Consider the following 20,246-nt stretch of genomic DNA (forward strand, 5'->3'; position numbering starts at 1 on the left):
ATGCGTGTTTACTATGAACAAACCATTTTTAACTGTGTGTAAACATGATTTACAGATGAGAATTAATGTAGGAATAATGCTTTACAAATGAAGAATACAGCATTTAATAATAGTTTATAGATGTTTAATAATAGTGTGTAGTAGAAGAAAACAGAAACTCTTGCATAGTTGTAGGGGTTTCTATCTGGGCCAAGGTAGTGTAGTGGATAAGGAGCTGGACTAGCATGCAGTAGCCTGAAAAGTTGGGGGTTCGATTCCCGGCTTTCACTGTTATGTCAATGGCCTTCAATTTAATTGACATGTGTACGTCGCTTGTCTGCTAAATGAATGAATGTAATCTTTACAACTCATTTGAAAATGTGTTGCAAGGCATAGAAAGTCCTCACTTTAGATAAGCTCACAAAATATCATTAACTAACCACTTGTAACTCCTGAGTTAATCATGAATTATAGTATTAGGAAGTGGTTTATAAAATATGTATCCTCACCCTAACTAATCATTAGTGCATGTGTATGTAACAACTGTTAAATAATGGAAGTATTACTTCAGCAACAAAATATTATTGCATAATTTATTAAGTATTAACAATAATTCATAAACATATTTTAGATATAGGCTTATTTACTATGATCAAATCATTTATAACTGTGTGTACAAATACTTTATTTATGAGAATTAACATAGGAACAATGCTTTACAAATGATGAACAAAGCATTTTGTAATAGTTTGCAACTGGTTTATAATAAGAAAATGATTTCATTATAAGTGGTTGTTTCATTACTTATTAAGTATAAATTATGTACGTACAAACATATTTTTGGATAGGCTTATTTACTATGAACAAACCATTTATAATTGTGTGAACAAATGCTTTACTGATGATAAATTATGTATGAACAAGAAATTACTAATGAACAAACAATTACTAATGAACAAACAATTAACTAATAAGTAACAAAGGCTTAATAAATGATAAATTGTGTGTAGTTATTACAAAGTGTTACCAGTTACACCATGGCCCACTGGTTAGCACTCTGGACTTGTAACCGGAGGGTTGCCGGTTCGAGCCCCGACCAGTGGGCTGTGGCTGAAGTGCCCTTGAGCAAGGCACCTAACCCCTCACTGCTCCCCGAGCGCCGCCGTTGAAGCAGGCAGCTCACTGCGCCGGGATTAGTGTGTGCTTCACCTCACTGTGTGTTCACTGTGTGCTGTTTGTGTTTCACTAATTCACCGATTGGGTTAAATGCAGAGACCAAATTTCCCTCACGGGATCAAAAAAGTATATATACTTATATACTTATACACAAGTGTACAGTAGTTACAGTGTTTTTTTTAGTGTTTATTGGTGGCTTCTTTCAAGACCAAGCTGCAATGTTGACAGCCAGACCAGATAATGTTTTGTATATATTTGAACATACAGACCATAATACTCACTGAGGAATTTCAGATTGACCCAAACTCTAATGTAAATGTTCTAATATCCAGCCCATAATAGCCACTGAGAAAGCGCATGGAGAGCAGAACTCTTCTCCACCACCTCAGCAGGTTATCACGTCGGGTCGGTGGCTTATTGCCAAACAAACACTGGACATTCACACTTACCCTGTTCATCTCCTTCCACAGATTGGACGTGAAGTACAGAGGCAGAGGGTCCAGACCCCAAGGAGTCTCCCTTATCCATGTTGATGGAACGCTGTGGTACCATAAACAAACAAACATAAATATTAATTCATTAATAATAATGAATAAAAAAAAAAATACTAAATAATAATTCATAAGAGGCTCCATGAAATGTTCGCAACTACTGTGGGAGAGCCCAGTGTGAGAAGCTTTTTATAGACCCTTTCAAGAGAGTTCCATTATCAGCATCATAGTTGGCCCCACAAGGCTTCCATTTTAACATTCCATATGTTATCTTAATGCAGAGGAAGTAGATTGGGAACCAAATAGAACGTTCAAGCATTGTTTTTGTTTTTATTGTTGAAAGGGTCTATTCATACAAAGTAATCCACTATCTTGAAATCTCCTGGCTTCTTCTTATTATAACCTTTTCTTTTTACCTTTTCAAAAATGAATGCAGCTCTAATCGCTTAACGTACAGACATGTTGAAATAAGCATTGTGTAGGTCTGGAGTTGGACAAGAGAGTTATCATTTCAGATTTTAACAAAGTTTATACTTTTTGAGTATAGTAGGGGATTAAAAATGTAAAAAAAGTATTTTTCTCTGTATGACATCACAATGGGGGCTCATTTAGAAGGGTATTAAAGTAATCAGGTGCGGGTCCACCTGCATACAATCAGGTATTCCCTCGTCACACACATCCTGTAATTAATCGCTTTTGAACCACACTGCTCAATTCTCTTCAAGACAGTTCTACGTTCTTGGTGTCTGCTTCATCCAACAAACTATGACGAAACGTAATATAACTTACCTATAAGGTAAGCTATATTACGTTAGCTAGACCTCGGGAATGTTTCTAGGTTTGCGGTTATGTGCAGTGGCGATAGCTGGCCTGACGAGGGAAATGGCCTTCTATGGCAATCAATCACTGGCTGAAACGATCTTAGCCTTTGTTTTAAACTACGTTTATATGAGTGGTAGGTTGTGGCGTAAAATGACTTGATTGTAGGCTTAGCTGTTAGTTTGTTGTTCAGTTTAACATATTTATCTAACAACTGTCTCTTTTCCCCTGCTTCTACTTCTGTTAGGTGCCGCTTCACTCTGCTACTGGAGGATCAGGCTGACTGCAACTGCTATGGATGCTATACTGAATGGATGGCAGGAAAGCACAGCACACATGAATTTATAGATGAAGAGTGAATAAATACACTTGCTTAACTGATAAGTTGTCAATGGTTATTTATGGAAGCTTGTGTAGGCTAAACCAGACATACCTAGGCCTAGCCAAATTTATCCTGGCTGTAGATAAAGCAGGATATGAATTTCCCAATATTTTGCCAGATAGGCTAATAGTGGTTTACTGAGGTTTAATATCAATTGAAATACCATTGAAATCACGTTGATCTTTAGTTTGATTGTAGCCTACTTTCAACATTGTTTCAATAATAATTTTCGTGGAAATACCATTGAAATTGAAAATGTAGTTAGAATTTCAACACTGCTTTAATATTAATGAAGGGTGCAAAAGTGATGTAGAATCAATAATGCAGTGTGACATTGATTCAATGATTTTAACGTTGACAAAGTAGTCTAATGTTGATTTAACATAGATTCAATGACTAATCGTTATCTGGGTGCAGAATGAGCAGTCATTAACACCAACTGAAAGCCCCGTTTTGCAGGTAGCCTATTGCATTACATAGGCTACCATTAGGCTTTCTCTGAACTACATTTTCCAAAGCAGCTTTCATGCTTGTGCCACAACTTCAGAACGGCTTGACTAGGCTACATGCTTCAAATTTGGTGTGAACATTTGTATGGCCTCAATAATGAAGTCAAATGTCAAGGTCAAATCCTCCTTGAGTGTGATATCTCAAGAACGCCAGACACACAAGGTTTTTTGGTAAGAGGGTTTGTATGAACTCAAAGATTAAGCAATTCAATGATTTTTTTTTTCAGGAATGTCCCCACCAACATTAAGCCAGCAGCTTTCCATCCACTATTGTAATTCCTCTGGCATTACAGTTCTAGTTGTTTTTATTATTCTGTCAGAATTGCTATTTTTTTTACCTATGAGCTATGTGGAATTATATAGTTTACCACAGACTCTCATCCAATAACTTGGATTGCATTTAATACAGGTCCACATGCGGTACAATCTAGTAGTACAAGAGAGCAGGTCCAGCGTTAGCTAACTTCAACGGACAAATGGACAACACATTAAAGCGTTTTATTAATTTATTATTATTTCCGCATTTGCCACCTTTAAATAGTGAATTATGTTTAGGTGCGACACAACATGCATGACAAATTCTTCTCTAGTCTCCTCCCTAACCTCAGGAGTGTGTGTGTGTGTGTGTGTGTGTGTGTGTTCCTGTATCCCATACCCGTATTTAGTCTTGCCCGAAACATGTGTGTGTGTGTGTGTGTGTGTGTGTTCCTGTATCCCATAGCCGTATTTAGTCTTGCCCGAAACGTGTGTGTGTGTGTGTGTGTGTGTGTGTGTGTGCCTGTATCCCGTATCTGTAGTTAGTCTTGCCCGAAGGAGTGTGTGTGTGTGTGCCTGTATCCCGTACCCGTATTTAGTCTTGCCCGAAAGGAGAAGTGTCTCCATGCCAGTGACCTGGGAAGTGGACAGGTCGTCGCAGTTCTTCAGCTTCTCCAGGATGGAGGGGTCAGAGTTCTCCACGTAGGAACCAGTCAGCAGGCACACCATGTTGCCGAGGATGTTGATGTTCGCTGCACTGATGTTAAACCCGGTGATGCCCTGAAACAGAAATACAATTAAGAGAATTGTACCTGTATGTGCACTAATGTTTGTTTGGTATTTGATTTTGTTTTTGTTAAACCTTAACGAGAAAAAAAAAAGTGGAAGTTCTTTAATTAGTGAATTAAATTCCTGCTTAAAGACCTAAATTATCTGTGTGTGTGTGTGTGTGAGTGTGTGAGTGTGTGTCTTGGCATTGGTTGACTTACCAGACAGGTTTTGGCATTGTTGACAAGCGTTGTCTGGTAGGATTCATAGGCACCGGTGAGAACAGTGAAGTCCGCAAAGCCCAGTTCAGTGAAGTAGTTCGTACAGTTTTCCACAGTGGAATAACTATGCACACACACACACACACACACACACACACACACACACACACACACACACACACACACACACACACACACACACACACACACACACACACACACACACAGAGACAGACAGACAGACACAGACACATAGAATATGTGCAGAGACACCAATTAATTCTATAGCTTGAATCCATCTATCACCCTTACAACACAATGGCTTTTTGGCAGATCAAAATATTTATTTAAATCAGAAAATGTTGCCCACAGTACACAAAATGGTTAGAAGTCACACACACACGCACGCACACACACACACACACACACGCGCACTGACACACACACACTAGACCATGTGAGCTTCTGTGTTGGTGAGCGTTTTTAATAAAGCATTCTAAATGTAACCATAAGGTTGTTTGCTCCTAGTGTCTCCATGGGGAGTGTGTGTGTGTGTGTGTGTGGGGGGGGGGGGTAATGTGACATACTTGTAGTACAGCAGCATATCTGCAGGGTAGAGAGAATAGTCTGCGGCATCCAATTCACCTCTCAGTTGGTAGTACATGCAAGTCAACTAGGGAAAAGCATAAACACATCATTTTACTGTCATGTTGTAGTGTGTGTGTGTGTGTGTGTGTGTGTGTTTGAGCAATGTCAGTGTGGCTGTGTCATATCAATACAATAGTTTGTGTTTCTGTGTATCTGCCTGTCTATCATGGCTATGAATTAGTGTGCGTGTGTATGTTTGTTCATAGATGCATATACATGTATGTATATCACAAGATTGTGTATGCATGGCGTGTGTCTCGTGTGTGTGTGTGTGTGTGTGTGCGTGCGTGTGTGTGTGTGTGTGTGTGTGTGTGTGTATGTGTGTGTGTGTGTGAGTGCAGTTGTGTACCTGTGTCTGCTGGAGTTTGAGCTTGCGATTATTGCGCCTCCTGCAGCCTCTAATGAGGCTCTTGATCTTGACCTTGGTGAGGGTCTGCACACGGGTACAGGTAAAGCCCTGCAGCACTTGGAATGAGATGCTGAACAGAACAGACAACAAACATGTAACCATGGTGCAGAACACACAACAGACGTGTAACCATGGCGCAGACCAGAAACAGACAACAGACATGTAACCATGGTGCAGAACAGAAACAGACAACAGACATGTAACCATGGTGCAGAACAGAAACAGACATGTAACCATGGTGCAGAATGGAAACAGACAACCAGACATGTAACTATGGTGCAGAATGGAAAGAAAAAACAGACATGTAGCCATGGCGCAGAATGGAAACAAACAACAGACATGTAATCATGGCGCAGAATGGAAATGAACAGAACCATAACCATTACCATAGTGTTGGACGGAAACAGACAAGTAACAGATGAATGGTAAAGAATAGGATGATTTATTTTTTTTACTCACTCATTTGCATTTTCCACGGCAGTCGCAACAGTATCAAAGATGAGAACAGACTGTGGAAAATCAAATACACAAACCAAACAAACATGGAATGGTGGTTATGATTGGTGGGAAGAATAACTTTGAGCTTATGGTGCTAATCAGATTAATGAGCTAATCAGATTAATCTCTCCGCACTTTTGAACAGAACAAGATGTTTTAAGACTCATTCCAATTCTGAAGTGGAGTCCACAATGACTCTATTCAGAATATCTCCGTAACTCAAGATAAAAAGGATACCCTAATTTATGTTTGCTTTGAACATGAGATCACAGTTCCAGTATATTCTACCAACACCACACCATATGAACTCGCTCATAATTCAAGATAGCAATAACAACATAACACCATAACATAGCATTACTGTTATTATTATCATGATCATTATTATTATGTAACTATTGCTGTGTCCACATGTAGCCGGTTATCTTTAAGAATCATAATCCCAAAACACCATTTAATCTGTCCACATGCAAACACTGAAAACAGAGTTTTGGGAAATGTCCACTTTGGCTGAGTTTTTGATCAAAAAAAGGCCTTTGAGCTTTTAGTGCAACGAGTACTGAGAATCCAGGACGTTGGTCATGGCTGGTGAGGTACCTGGCTCTGTGTCCAGGTCTTCTGGTTCAGTGTCGTGACCACCTCTGTCGTCTGGGTAAAGTCCTGCAGGAAGTTCCTTGGGATTTGTGTTGCCAAGGCATTGGGCACGTTGGTTATGATGGAACTGCTCGTTGAGCTGACAGAGACGATCTAGAGGGGAAACAAAACAATAAAAAGGAACAATTCATGACAATGTACATAAACATAAATGCCTATGGATTAGTCCTCAAAATTAGTAGGGTTATTCATTAGTACCCTGACAACTGCCTTTAAAACAGACGTTTGAAATGGGAAGGTAAGACAGTTAGGAGCTCACAGTCAGAGTCAGGAGTAACACTCACAGTCAGAGTCAGGAGTAACACACAGGAGCTAAAATAGGAATCCACACACGGTGCACACACACACACACACAAACACACATGCATGTACAAACACACATGCATACACACACACACACACACACACATACTTTGGAGACGAATGTCTGCTGGATGATGGTGGGTGCGGTCATGAGGTTGTTGACCAGTGTTGGGGACTGTGTGGCGGTGAGGATCTCTGAGGCTCTGATGCTGTTGATGGTCGCCGAGGGAACACCTGCGATGAGGGTGCCTAGACTCCAGAGATCGTTACTGTTTGTGATCTGAGAGAGAGAGAGAGAGAGAGAGATGGAGAAAGAGAGAGTATGAGAGAGAGAGAGATGGAGAAAGAGAGAGTATGAGAGAGAGAGAGATGGAGAAAGAGAGAAAGTAAGAGAGAGAGATAGAGAAAGAGAGTGTGAGAGAGAGAGAAAGAGAGAGAGAAAGAGAGAAAAGAAAGCTCCACTTTCAGTCAAATTCAAACCACAAACAAAACTAAAAAACAAAATCGAAACTCAAATGCACATGCGGCCAAAACCAAAACCCAGGTTCAAATTCTGAAATCACATTCACACAAATCACATTTTGTTTTGGAAACTGGAAAAAAATAAAGATGGATGCACTAGCAGCAGCAGGGGTAAGGAGACTGGGTTAAGATAGATGTGTGTCAGGTTTGGAGACTAGGTTATACTAGAGATTTGCATGGTTTTATTTCAGTTAGTCTATTAGCTGGTTTGATTTGCATTGAGCTCAATGAGCATATAACCATGCCAATCTCTAGGTATGGTGAAGGGAATGTGATGATGTGGGGCTATTTAAATGCCAAAGGCCAAGGGAACTTTATCAGGATGCATAGTATCCTGGATCCATGAAACAACTGGCCTTTAAAAATAAAAATCTGCCTGCCTCTATGGCAATTTAACATAGGGGTGCCAATATTTATGACCCTTTAAGGAAAAACATTTATTTATTTATGATACATTATTCATTCACAATGAAAATTGGTGCCCTTAAAGGTTGGATATTCCTGTTTTTGGTCAACTTTAGCAGAGGTGCCAATAATTCTGGAGGGTACTGTACACATACACATGCACATGCACATACACATACACATACATACTAGTTACATAAACACATGGTCAAACCAAACACACAAGCAAAAAATACAAGCACAACCACAAACAATTACTAATATATTCAAAATATACTTTAAATAAGCACTACAAGTCCTACACACTGACACATCCAACTTCTTGTTCTAGAGACATGTAGTAGAAACAAGTGAATTAGAACACTTATTATTGCACATCTGTTGCATTACACACACACACACACACACACACACACAAACACGCCTTACCTTGAAGCTGCCGGAGCTGAGGAGCTTCTGGATGAGCGTCATGGCCTGCCCCTGGTTCCAGCCCACCACGGTGCTGAGCACGGACAGCGATGAGACGATGACCGAGGGGTTGGCTGCGCTCAGCTGGCCCGTACTGAAGCCCGTGCTGGAGTTGCCCAGCATGGAGATGCCCGTCGGGGAGATGGTCTTCACATTGCTGCTGAGGGCGGCGGACACCTACACACACACACACACACACACACACACGTGCACACGTGCACACATACACACACACACACACACACACGCACACACATACACACACACACACACACACACACACACACACACACACACACACACACACACACACACAGAATACAAACCTAGTCAGAATATCTAATACAGACAAAAATACAGCTCATCAGCTCATCCTATCTGACAATTACAAAGGTTAACATTGCTCAGACTTCACACAGAGACTCTGGTTTGTATGACATGTGGTGTAGTATGACTTCACACAGAGACTCTGGTTCATATGATGTAGTATACATGTGGTGTAGTATGACTGATGTCATTTCCGTATATGCCGCGATACCTGTATTTCATGTGAGAGAACTTAGCTTTCTGACAGACATTGCACTTTGGATGTCATTCATTTAAACAAATATATTTTATACGTATTTGTGAGTGAGTAGGCCTATATATAGGTGAATTAATATTAATACTGTTTATATTGTATACAAGAGTGTGTATACATAGGATAATTCATATTAATACCGAATATTGTATATGTATGGCTGAGTGTACGTGCATGCAAAGGAAATAGTGACTATATTCAACAGTAAAATGCAAGTCTCCACAAATTCAAAATCAAATAACCGACCATGACATACACAGAAAGTCAAGCACAAAAACAGCTCACACACTACACACTAGATACACAAACTCATAAACATGTGATACACAAACACATAAACACATGGTCAAACCAAACAAACAGGCAAAAACTACAAGCACAACCACAGACAATTACTAATATATTCAACATATACTTTAAATAAGCACTAAAGTTTCTACACACTGACACATCTAACTTACTTGTAACAAGGAGTTGTTCTAGAGACATGTGGTAGAAATAAGTGAATCAGAACATTACTCCTACTGCACATAACTACCGTTGCATTGTTTTTGCACACTCATACTGTCAAAACAATTACACTTTACAAAGAAATATTTGTATATCTTTTATTCACTGTCTATCTGCAATTCTCACATAATCTCTATCTTTGTTTTTTCTCTCTCTCTCTCTCTCTCTCTCTCTCTCTCTCTCTCTGTCTTTCTGTCTATCTCTCTTAGGGGCTGGATACTGTATCTCCACATATATTTCTCTTTAAGCTAAATGTATAACATGTTAAGAATCAACTCTCTCTCTCTCTCTCTCTCTCTCTTACACAGAAAGTTCAGCAGGTCTATAACTGAGCTGTTTCCTTTACTCTTGCTTGATGCTTTTCACCAGCCCCCCTCCCCCATCCCCCGCCCCCGCCCTATTTCTCTCTATCTTTCTCTCCCAGAGACATGAAAATGAAGGGGAACACGTACGTCATCGTCAATATTGCTGCAGGAGTCGTGGAGGACGGAGGTGATGGCCATGGTCTCGTCCAGAGTCAGATTGGAGAAGCCCGTGGCAGGGGCCGCACAGCGGAACGCAAGAGGGAGACTGGGACGCAAATGAGTCGGTTTAGTTTTTGGTCACAGGGTTATGAAAAAACGTACACACACACACACACACACACACACACACACACACACACACACACATACACATACACATACACACACACACACACACACACACACACACACACATACACACACACACACACACACACACACACACACACACATACATACATACATACACACACACACACACACACACACACATACACATACATACACACACACACACACACACACACACACACACATACACACACACACACACACACACACACGGAAAGAAGAGCTCTCTCACTGGATAGCGTTGAAGGTGGGGTTCTGCAAGTACAGCAACTCCACGTAGAAGGTGGTGACGTTCTGCGGCAGGGAGGTTTGGTTGAACAGCTGGAGGTTCGCCAGGTTGGTGGTGAAGGGTTGGAGCTGCAAAAGAGAGACGACAAAGTGAGTGAATGACAAAGAAAAAATTTGGAGAGACTCAATTTGTTTTGTCATCAAATGCAGTATTCAATTATTATTAGTTAGCGGCGGTCATATAAGGGATCGGTAAAGTTTTGTTTTTTTCCCCCCATCATGTACTTCCTGAATTTTTGGTTAACGATACCAGGGACACCGAAACACCGGGGCACATGAAAATTGGTGGACATGTAGCCCCACTAGAGTTTTACGGAAAGATTTCGTTTGGTCCCTGGGGGCCACTCCCCCCCCCCCCCCCCCGTGCTGGGCCCCCGAAACCCAAAAAATGCAGTTTTTCCTAAATAACTACCTGAACCGTGGCACCGAGGAAGAAGATATTTTTATGGTATGTTGGTCTCAAGGGCCCACATCAACCTAGCCCATAATCACTCATAGGCACACACATACTATCGGTATCGGCAATTAGAACGGCCGATACATAATTACAAATTCAGTAGGATTACCAAATAAACCAAATATTGATAATCATTTGGCTGCATTTCCAGTATTGGCGTTACGTAGTCGTTTGTCCACCAGATGGCGCATCGTTGCACTGAGACGTAATTTTGTTGGAAGTTAATCTAAAGTGGGTTGGAAAGACAATACACGCTTCCTAGGCCTACAAGGACAACACTGTAGTTTACCGCAGATAACGTCTAATAAGGGTAGGATGATTTCCACATGAAATGTAATTCCCATTTCTTCTTGAAGCCGAAATAAATCTGAGAATGTTTATCGGACATGCTTGGTTTTTACTGCAGGTAGGCGTTAATCCTATACAAGTTATAGCCTAGGACGTAGGTAAAATAATGTTACCGTTAGCATTGGTTGAGTGATGGAGGCCAATTTGATTATTGATGTATTTGTAGAAAACCATAAATGCGGTTATAGGCTACCAAGCAAATTGATAACAGTACTAATTCTATCTTTCGACTATCATCTCATTCTCTTCTGACTACTAGCAGAGTTAGCCACAACACGTTCGCTAACGTCATGGTTTTCTAATGGAAAATATATCCCTGAAAGATAACCTGTCTATGATGCATAAACACCGGGCTGGGACATTTCTGCTCAAAGTCTCAAAAAGCATCTGAGTCAACGTTCATTCCCAAACACCCACTAGACTACTTCAATCCTCTATTTTCAAAGGTGATTCAAGTAAGGAAGAGCATGGCTCAAAGTAAAGTAACTAGGACTGAAACTACATAAATTTGTCAAAGTGAATAATTTGTGTCAACTCGCCGCAATGTAGATTTATTAACGCACCCGTGATGATATACATCTCTTTTAGAGCGCACATTGAGAGATGTATCCAGGGCAGGGATGTACCTACACATTTGTTGCACGTGCTACAAAAATCATTCTTTGTGATGGATGATTTTAGTACCAACGTTACACCGGTCCGATACAGTTTTGCCTATGGCTATACCGTGAGACTGAGACTCTTTTTGTTTGTTCAAAGTGCGTGTTTAGGGTGTGAGAGGGGAGTTGATGTGCTTTGATTCCAGCTTGGTAGTTGTAGTCTATGCGACACATGTGTGTGTGAAGTATCCAAACAATGATAACACTTTCATTATGGCTGCTTTAGCCTGCTTTAGTTTTAGACTACTGGTATTTAATTTGTGCATTGACAATAAAGTTGAATATCATATGAACTAGATGACTAAACTCTTGCATATGTAGAAGAAGAAACATTCACAAAAATCCATGACATGACCTCTCTTCTTGATAGCTGTTGAAAACTGCATGGATCTGACAGGGATTGTTTTGTTTAATCATAAATAAATAAATAAATAAATACATTATGCTGCTATCTTCTGCTTTTCCCAAATACAATGTATTTATTTTCGCGGAATGGATGTACAGGACTGAGCGGCGGTCATATTTTGCACCGCTATGCGGTACATCTAGTTTTACTTTACTTCATTTGGCTGATGCCCTTATCCAAATTATTACAATTATTACAGAGGCCAGTCTCTTCTGAGCAACACTGGGTTAAGTGCCTTGCTCAAGGGCACAACGGTGGCATCTGGGTATTGAGCCCACAATCTGGGCCTACTGCATGTTAGCCCAGCTCCTTAGCCACTACGCTACTGCATGTTAGCCCAGCTCCTTAGCCACTACCCTACTGCATGTTAGCCCAGCTCCTTAGCCACTACGCTACTGCATGTTAGCCCAGGTCCTTAGCCACTACGCTACTGCATGTTAGCCCAGGTCCTTAGCCACTATGCTACTGCATGTTAGCCCAGGTCCTTAGCCACTACGCTACTGCTTGCTAGCCCAGGTCCTTAGCCACTACGCTACTGCATGTTAGCCCAGGTCCTTAGCCACTACGCTACTGCTTGCTAGCCCAGGTCCTTAGCCACTACGCTACTGTATGTTAGCCCAGCTCCTTAGCCACTACACTACTGCTTGCTAGCCCAGGTCCTTAGCCACTACGCTACAACTGCCCCATTATGATAACACCGCCCCGGTAGAATGTGATCGAATGTGATCAGCACAAGTGTATTTTTGTTTATGTTTCGTCAGTGTTTGGCATCGTTGTAGCCATAGATATACATAATAAAGGCTAGATGCCTTATGGCGGAGTCTCTAACGTCTATCGTCGACATCCATTGGCCAGCAGCGCGGACGAGACATCTAGCCTTTATTATATATATCTATGGTTGTAGCTATTCACTTCCTCTCCCTCTACTCAGCACTCCAAAGCACTAGGGGGCGCCACTCACACTTGTGCCTCCGTAAGCGCCGAGATCCTCCAGGGAGATGAATGTGATGAAGACGTTGATGTAGTTGGCGAACCAGGCGGTGGAGGCCAGGTCAGGAACAGACGTGTTGTAGCACCTTGGTGTTGGGGCTGAAAGACACAATAAACAAACATCAACAACAACAAATATCCAACTCACCATGGTCAGCACAAATCCTGGAATAACCAGACAGAACTATGGACCACGTAACGAGTTGATAACTACAGTTGATGACAAACGTTATACTGCGGATGTTAGGTTTCGTCCAACCAGCTAAAGTAAAGATAAGATGGCCATTTTGAACATGCTTTGTAGTATAGGCTCCTAAGGTGAAGCAACCAACAGGAACCCTGCATTAGACAGAGAGAACTGAGGAATTTATGGAACTTTACCCAACCATTTGGCAAGTGAACAGCTGCAAATGTCAAAGGCTGATGTCAACACTATACATCATTTTTTAATTTCAAATGTTCGCTAGTCTTGTTGTTGTTTTTGTTGTTGTTATTGTTGTTGTGTTTACTGACCTATGGAGAGGTAGCTCTGTATTGTTGAGTACACATCCCGTTGGGTGAAGGCAGCGGAGCTGTAGTTAAGGTTTCCTGCCACAGCAACACTAGAAATGAAACGAGTTACAGTTATGGTTATCGTTGAGGTATTTAGCAGATAAACACATACACACACACACCATAGAGCCATACACACACACAAACATAGATATACTAGTACAGAACATATATGCATGAGCATTGTGTACACACACACACACACACACACACACACACACACACACACACACACACACACAAACACACAAACACTTAAAGGGACACCAGGCAACGTTTTTTAGTGTTAATTACTCATCTTCGTAAGTCGGTATATGGTTAAATGACTCATTACAGGGCGAATGAAGACTCTCTTGCCCGCCCCTACTGCCTGTAGGACGAATATCCCGCTTGCAAGTTCAGTGTATCGTACCCGCCGACCAAAGCAGTATCAGTTTACATCCTGCATCCACAACACAGAGGCAGGCTAACGAAACGCTAACAATTGTTGCAAACGTGTGTATAATGGCAGAGCCGGCGAAGAAGCAGCGAAAACCCTTGACGGAAGATGCAAAGAAAAGGAAAAGAGCTTCAGACCAAGCGAGGGGGAGTTTCGTAGAGAAAAAGCATCAGGCTTGCCTGGTGTCCCTTTAAAATAACACTTCATGCTTCCTGTAAGAGCCTTGTAACTGCATGTGTAACAACAGAAAAAAGACACTGCACTTTCGTTCCACAGTGGTAATAAAAACGTAGAAAGGTACACTGTGCTATTTAATTAAAGTCTAATTCACTATTGAGTGCACGGCACGCTGCCTGAGGACACTCGATCTCAAGTGTGGACCCTTTTGTTCCACAGTAGCACTCACAACTTCCTGAAGGCCAGACAGTTTGAGTTCTGGAGCGTGGCGTAGCTGATGAGGTCTTTGTTGAGGAAGCGGAGATAGGAGCTCAGTCCGGCGTCGAACCAGCGGTCAACCTCAGCCACAGAGTCAGCGACCAGGGCCCGGGGCCACACACAAGGCAGGACGTATGGCTGGACCATCTCCGGAACCTTCTCCTGTAGAGAGAGAATGGTAAAGAGGAGGAGAGCAGGTCAGATTGTGAAGGAATGACGGTCACAGGCGGAGAGAACGCGTGAGAACGTCAAAACAACACTGGGTAGAACAGAGAACATGAGAGAACGTCAAAACAACACTGGGTAGAACAGAGAACATGAGAGAACGTCAAAGCAACACTGGGTAGAACAGAGAACATGAGAGAACGTCAAAACAACACTGGGTAGAAGAGAGAGAATGTCAGTCACAGGAAGAATGTTTGAGAATGATAGTCACAGGGGGAGAATGTGTGAGAATGTCAGTCACAGGGGGAGACTGTTTTGAGAATTATTGGTTAGAAGAGAAAACCTGGGAAAATATCAGAGACCAACAATTGAGACAATGTGTGAAAGGCTCAGTCACAGAGGAGAACAAACAGAGATCGTCAATCCATCCTAAATAGCCAAGAGAACATCAGTTACTAACTCAGACAATCAGAATATCAGAAACAACTTATCCAAAAACTAAACCAGAACCACCTCACATACACACACATATACACCAAATTTACTCTCAAACACCCACATAAACAAACAGTGACATACCGTTATCAGGAACTGCAGTGTCTCAGTGTAGCCATCAAAGACCTGGCAGAGTTTGCCCATGTCGTCCACAGCGCCCGGCCTGCGCAGGAAGCTGCCCAGGTGGGCTGGTGGGATGGAGTTCATCAGCTGGACAAGAGAAGGAGAACGCCACACACATTCATCACCGCTCACGTGCACACAGGTGATCATTATGATTCACCTCACTGCATTTGTCTCCAGATTAGGCATACACACCAGCTAAGCCACTGATTTAGTAAATCTTCTAAAACTGATAGTTCCTGGTCCTTGATTGTGATTGGTTGAATCACGTTCGATGCCATTGTAAAATGCAGCATAAACATACACCTTGACCGCATTTCGTTCTATATTACTGCGCTACCATAACTTGATACAAAAGTTAAAGTAGCTACGTCTCGACGTTGCTTGGCAACCATTTAGTAAATCTTATATTTTGGCTACACAGTTACAACCGAACACATCATGTCTGATTGCAAATGGGCTCCAGCATGTCTGCGGTGCGCTACCTCTGTCCTGCGGGTGGCTGGCATGAGTGAGAGGAAGGTGGTGAGGTTAGGGAACTGGAAGCCCATGAATGACGTCTCCAGGAAGGAGTAAAAGCTTCCGCTGCCGTAGCAACGCAGAGGTGAGGGCTCTGAGGGTTTTGGTCAGAGAAAAACAGGAGAAAGAAATGACAAAAGTCAGTGGAAATAATACATTTATACATCCATGACTCTGACACACTAATCTGCGTATCAAGTTCTACGACAAGAAGAGAATGGTGAGTGTTCTACCTGTAAGTAACGATATGATTTGCCCGTACACCTGGGTCTGAGTGTCATTCTCAAGTGTGGCCAAGGTACCGTTCAGAAGGGCCACACTGTACAGAGATGAAGCATTACAATGCATTTATACAGGTGATACAGTAAACAATCAAAGTAAACAAACAATGTAAACAAACATTATACATGGATGAAAGACAAACAACGTAAACAAACATTATACATGGATGAAAGACAAACAACGTAAACAAACATTATACATGGATGAAAGACAAACAGCGTAAACAAACATTATACATGGATGAAAGACAGTAGTCTACATACTGGATTGTGCACACAATATACTCAGCATGCACTGTTTTGAACATTCATCGAATATTATATTGTGTGTGAACATGTATACTAACAGGTGGTTATAGTGGAGCATAGTAGTTGGGGGTTATACTTACATATTGTTTGCAAGTATGATATTTCAGATACAACATTATATATTTACACAGCAGTCAGTGATACTGCTATTACAAAATGTGTGTGTGTGTGTGTGTGTGTGTGTGTGTGTGTGTGTGTGTGTGTGTGTGTGTGTCCATACAGTATACGTGTGTACATGAGCCTAGATATGTTGCATGTGTGTGCATAAGTATGTGTGTGTGTGTTTCTCTGCGTTGCTGCTACTCACGCCTGCTGGCTGGTGTTGCACTGTCGCACTCTGATGATGTCGAAGTACGGTGCCACATGGCTGGGCGAGAGATTGGGCAACAGAAACGTCATGCGGTCGTTTAGCCACACCAGCACCTCAGTGTCGGGCACGGACGACTGCGACAAGTTGGCACGGTTGAACACCTGCTGCAGCATGACTGAACGGAGGGGTGCAGCGATTGGATTTCCCTGAGAGATGGAGACCAGACATTAGCAGTCGATAACAGAGGAGGAGGATTGGGAAAATGATGCAGCAAGTTGATATCCTGCCATGCTGGATTGGCTCACACTAGTTTTGCATGAAACATATTCAATAAACCTGACTAGAACAGAACATATTTAGTTTGGCCATGAACTAACTGAGCAATCAGCACACTCTTACATTAGATGATTAGAGGTACTTTTGTTTGTTTATTTGGTACTTTTGTTTGTTTTGCTGTCCCTGTAATAATCAAACTAGTACTAATCAAACACTACTATAGCTTCCTCTCTTCTTCCTCCTCATCACCATCATCGTCATCATCATCATAAACTGCAGCTGTATAGCACCTTCCTCCTCCTAACATGACCTGTGGTGGACATCTCCCCACAGACACGTTCAGTCTAAGGGCTGAGCTACAGCAGGCGCGTAACTGAAGCGTTCCGTTCGCGTTGCGTCTGCTGCAACAATTAGCTTCCATTATAATCAATAGAAGTAGCTACACCAGACGTGACAGTGGAAGTATGTTTGAAAAAAATAGACCATTCATCTAAAATGGATTTTACGCGTCGTGAACGGACCGCTTCAGTTACGTAAAGTGACGTACTGTAACCCCCTCTCCTCTCCTGACTCACCTGGGCGGCTGGAGCCAGCATGTCGAAGTAGCTGGCCAGCAGCTGGTCGGGGACGTATCCCAGCAGGGCGGTGACGTCGGCGGGGCTGGTCAGCAGGCCGGGAGTGGCGGAGGCCTCCACCAGCTGCCTCAGGTCCAGTTGGAACAGGGCCTCAATCTGACCACACAAACAGAGAGAGACAGAGTCAATATGGGCAGGGCCTCAATCTGACCACACAAACAGAGAGAGACAGAGTCAATATGGGCAGGGCCTCAATCTGACCACACAAACAGAGAGAGAGACAAAGTCAATATGGGCAGGCTTAGAGACTCGCATACAATGCATATGTAAGACTTCTGAAATGTTTCTATACCTCTATTATTTCTACTTCTACTAGTACTACCACTACTAGTACCACTACTACTACTTTTACTATTACTACTAGTACCACTACTATTACTTCTACTACTACTTCTAGTATCACTTTTAGTACCACTACTATTACTTCTACTACTACTACTACTACTATTACTTCTACTATTACTTCTACTATTACTACTAGTACCACTACTATTACTTCTACTACTAGTAGTAGTACTACTACTATTACTTCTACTACTACTTCTAGTATCACTACTATTACTTCTACTACTACTACTACTACTACTACTATTAATTCTACTACTACTAGTAGTACTACTACTATTACTTCTACTACTACTTCTAGTATCACTACTATTACTTCTACTACTACTACTACTACTACTACTACTACTTCTACTAGTATTACTACTATTAATTCTACTACTACTAGTAGTACTACTACTATTACTTCTACTAGTATTACTACTATTAATTCTACTACTACTAGTAGTACTACTACTATTACTTCTACTACTACTTCTAGTATCACTACTATTACTTCTACTACTACTACTACTACTACTACTACTTCTACTATTACTACTAGTACCACTACTATTACTTCTACTACTACTTCTAGTAGCACTACTATTACTTATACTACTACTACTACTAGTATCACTACTATTACTTCTACTACTACTAGTAGTACTACTACTATTACTTCTACTACTACTTCTAGTATCACTACTATTACTTCTACTACTATTACTTCTACTATTACTACTAGTACCACTACTATTACTTCTACTACTACTTCTAGTACTACTACTATTATTTCTACTACTACTTCTTATACTAGTACTATTACTACACAGAAAGAGTAAATATGGTCACAGTAGACCCAGTTACTTACAATCCATAGCAGTAACAATAAGGTTAGTCAAATCAAGGTCAATGTGTGTGCGTGTGTGTGTGTGTGTGTGTGTGTGTGTGTGTGTGTGTGTGTGTGTGTGTGTGTGTACCAGATTGAAGCTGCCATGCAGTCTCTGCATGTCCACAACAGAGACAGCGGCTGAGAACGGCCCAAAGTTCTTCTCCAGCCAGTCAGCGCTGTTTGCAATGCCATCGGTACAGGCTGCACACACAAACAAACAAAAACATCATCATCATCATCATCATCATCATCTTCATCATAGTCATAGTGGTCGTCATCATCATCATCATCATTTTCATATTCATTATCATGATGCTCATAATAGTCATAGTCGTCGTCATCATCATCATCGTCATCATCACCATCATCATTTTCATCATAGTCATATTCATTACCATCATGCTCATCATAGTCATAGTCGTCGTCATCATTATTATCATCATCTTCTTCTTCTTCATCGTCCTCATTACAATCATCTTGGCATTTCTTCCTGCCAAACTCCATGATAGAACGCACAATAAAAATGTCCCAAACCTGATTTGTTGAGGAAGACCTCAATGAAGTCCGTGTAGACCAGAGTAGAGTTGAGCATTTCTCCGTACACCTGCCCCATGGCCTGCACACTAATAATAACAACACAACAACAAGATTTTTAAACTTATGAATACAGTTGGTGCAGTGAAAATAAAGGTTATTTGTAGGTTGTGGTACATTTGTAAAATGATGCAAAAGGATAAAAAGTTCAAATGCAACTTCACAACCAGCTATATTTCAATATCACAGTAAACCAAAAACAACAAAAAAAGGCTGAATCACAATCAAAACAAAACAAAACAGACTCAAAAGAAAGGACATCAAGATGGGCGGCCATTTTGTTTGCTACGTACACGTTCTGGTAGGTCTGGCAGCTGAAGTCCTTGGTGGCCAAGCAGGAGAGGAAGGATGGGGTGACGGAGGACAGGAAGGGCCTCAGGCGCGTCCCGAACCAGCGGTTCACATACGCGACGTCCCGCACGTGGTCAGCACTGAAACTGCTGAAGGTGACCTCGCCGATTGCGTCCAGGACGTTCGAGGCGGCGGGACTGGC

The 20,246-nt window shown here is 41.6% G+C and overlaps 1 protein-coding gene across 1 annotated transcript in view; it reads right to left on the reverse strand.

Annotated features, from left to right (window-relative positions):
* Window positions 1-20,246, reverse strand: part of LOC143126819 (uncharacterized) — a 35,182-nt gene that overhangs the window by 7,412 nt on the left and 7,524 nt on the right. The window contains exons 18-39 of the mRNA XM_076288289.1: window positions 20,047-20,246; window positions 19,694-19,782; window positions 19,248-19,360; window positions 17,881-18,036; window positions 17,027-17,235; window positions 16,363-16,448; window positions 16,096-16,223; window positions 15,572-15,697; window positions 14,799-14,989; window positions 13,915-14,003; window positions 13,373-13,500; window positions 10,486-10,610; window positions 10,050-10,167; window positions 8,469-8,684; window positions 7,222-7,392; window positions 6,753-6,902; window positions 6,117-6,166; window positions 5,598-5,727; window positions 5,188-5,273; window positions 4,601-4,724; window positions 4,201-4,391; window positions 1,605-1,695 (exon numbers count right to left, since the gene is read on the reverse strand). The exon at window positions 20,047-20,246 is cut by the window's right edge and continues 9 nt beyond it. Coding sequence (XP_076144404.1) covers window positions 1,605-1,695; window positions 4,201-4,391; window positions 4,601-4,724; window positions 5,188-5,273; window positions 5,598-5,727; window positions 6,117-6,166; window positions 6,753-6,902; window positions 7,222-7,392; window positions 8,469-8,684; window positions 10,050-10,167; window positions 10,486-10,610; window positions 13,373-13,500; window positions 13,915-14,003; window positions 14,799-14,989; window positions 15,572-15,697; window positions 16,096-16,223; window positions 16,363-16,448; window positions 17,027-17,235; window positions 17,881-18,036; window positions 19,248-19,360; window positions 19,694-19,782; window positions 20,047-20,246 — 2,967 coding nt within the window. The remainder of the gene's footprint in view (window positions 1-1,604; window positions 1,696-4,200; window positions 4,392-4,600; window positions 4,725-5,187; window positions 5,274-5,597; window positions 5,728-6,116; window positions 6,167-6,752; window positions 6,903-7,221; window positions 7,393-8,468; window positions 8,685-10,049; window positions 10,168-10,485; window positions 10,611-13,372; window positions 13,501-13,914; window positions 14,004-14,798; window positions 14,990-15,571; window positions 15,698-16,095; window positions 16,224-16,362; window positions 16,449-17,026; window positions 17,236-17,880; window positions 18,037-19,247; window positions 19,361-19,693; window positions 19,783-20,046) is intronic.

The sequence above is a fragment of the Alosa pseudoharengus genome, unplaced genomic scaffold (genome assembly GCF_046254945.1).
Source record: "Alosa pseudoharengus isolate Yale_2024_CS ecotype anadromous, Long Island Sound unplaced genomic scaffold, YU_APseudo_1.1 YU_APseudo_1.1_scf_1, whole genome shotgun sequence".
Classification (NCBI taxonomy): Eukaryota; Metazoa; Chordata; class Actinopteri; order Clupeiformes; family Clupeidae; genus Alosa; species Alosa pseudoharengus.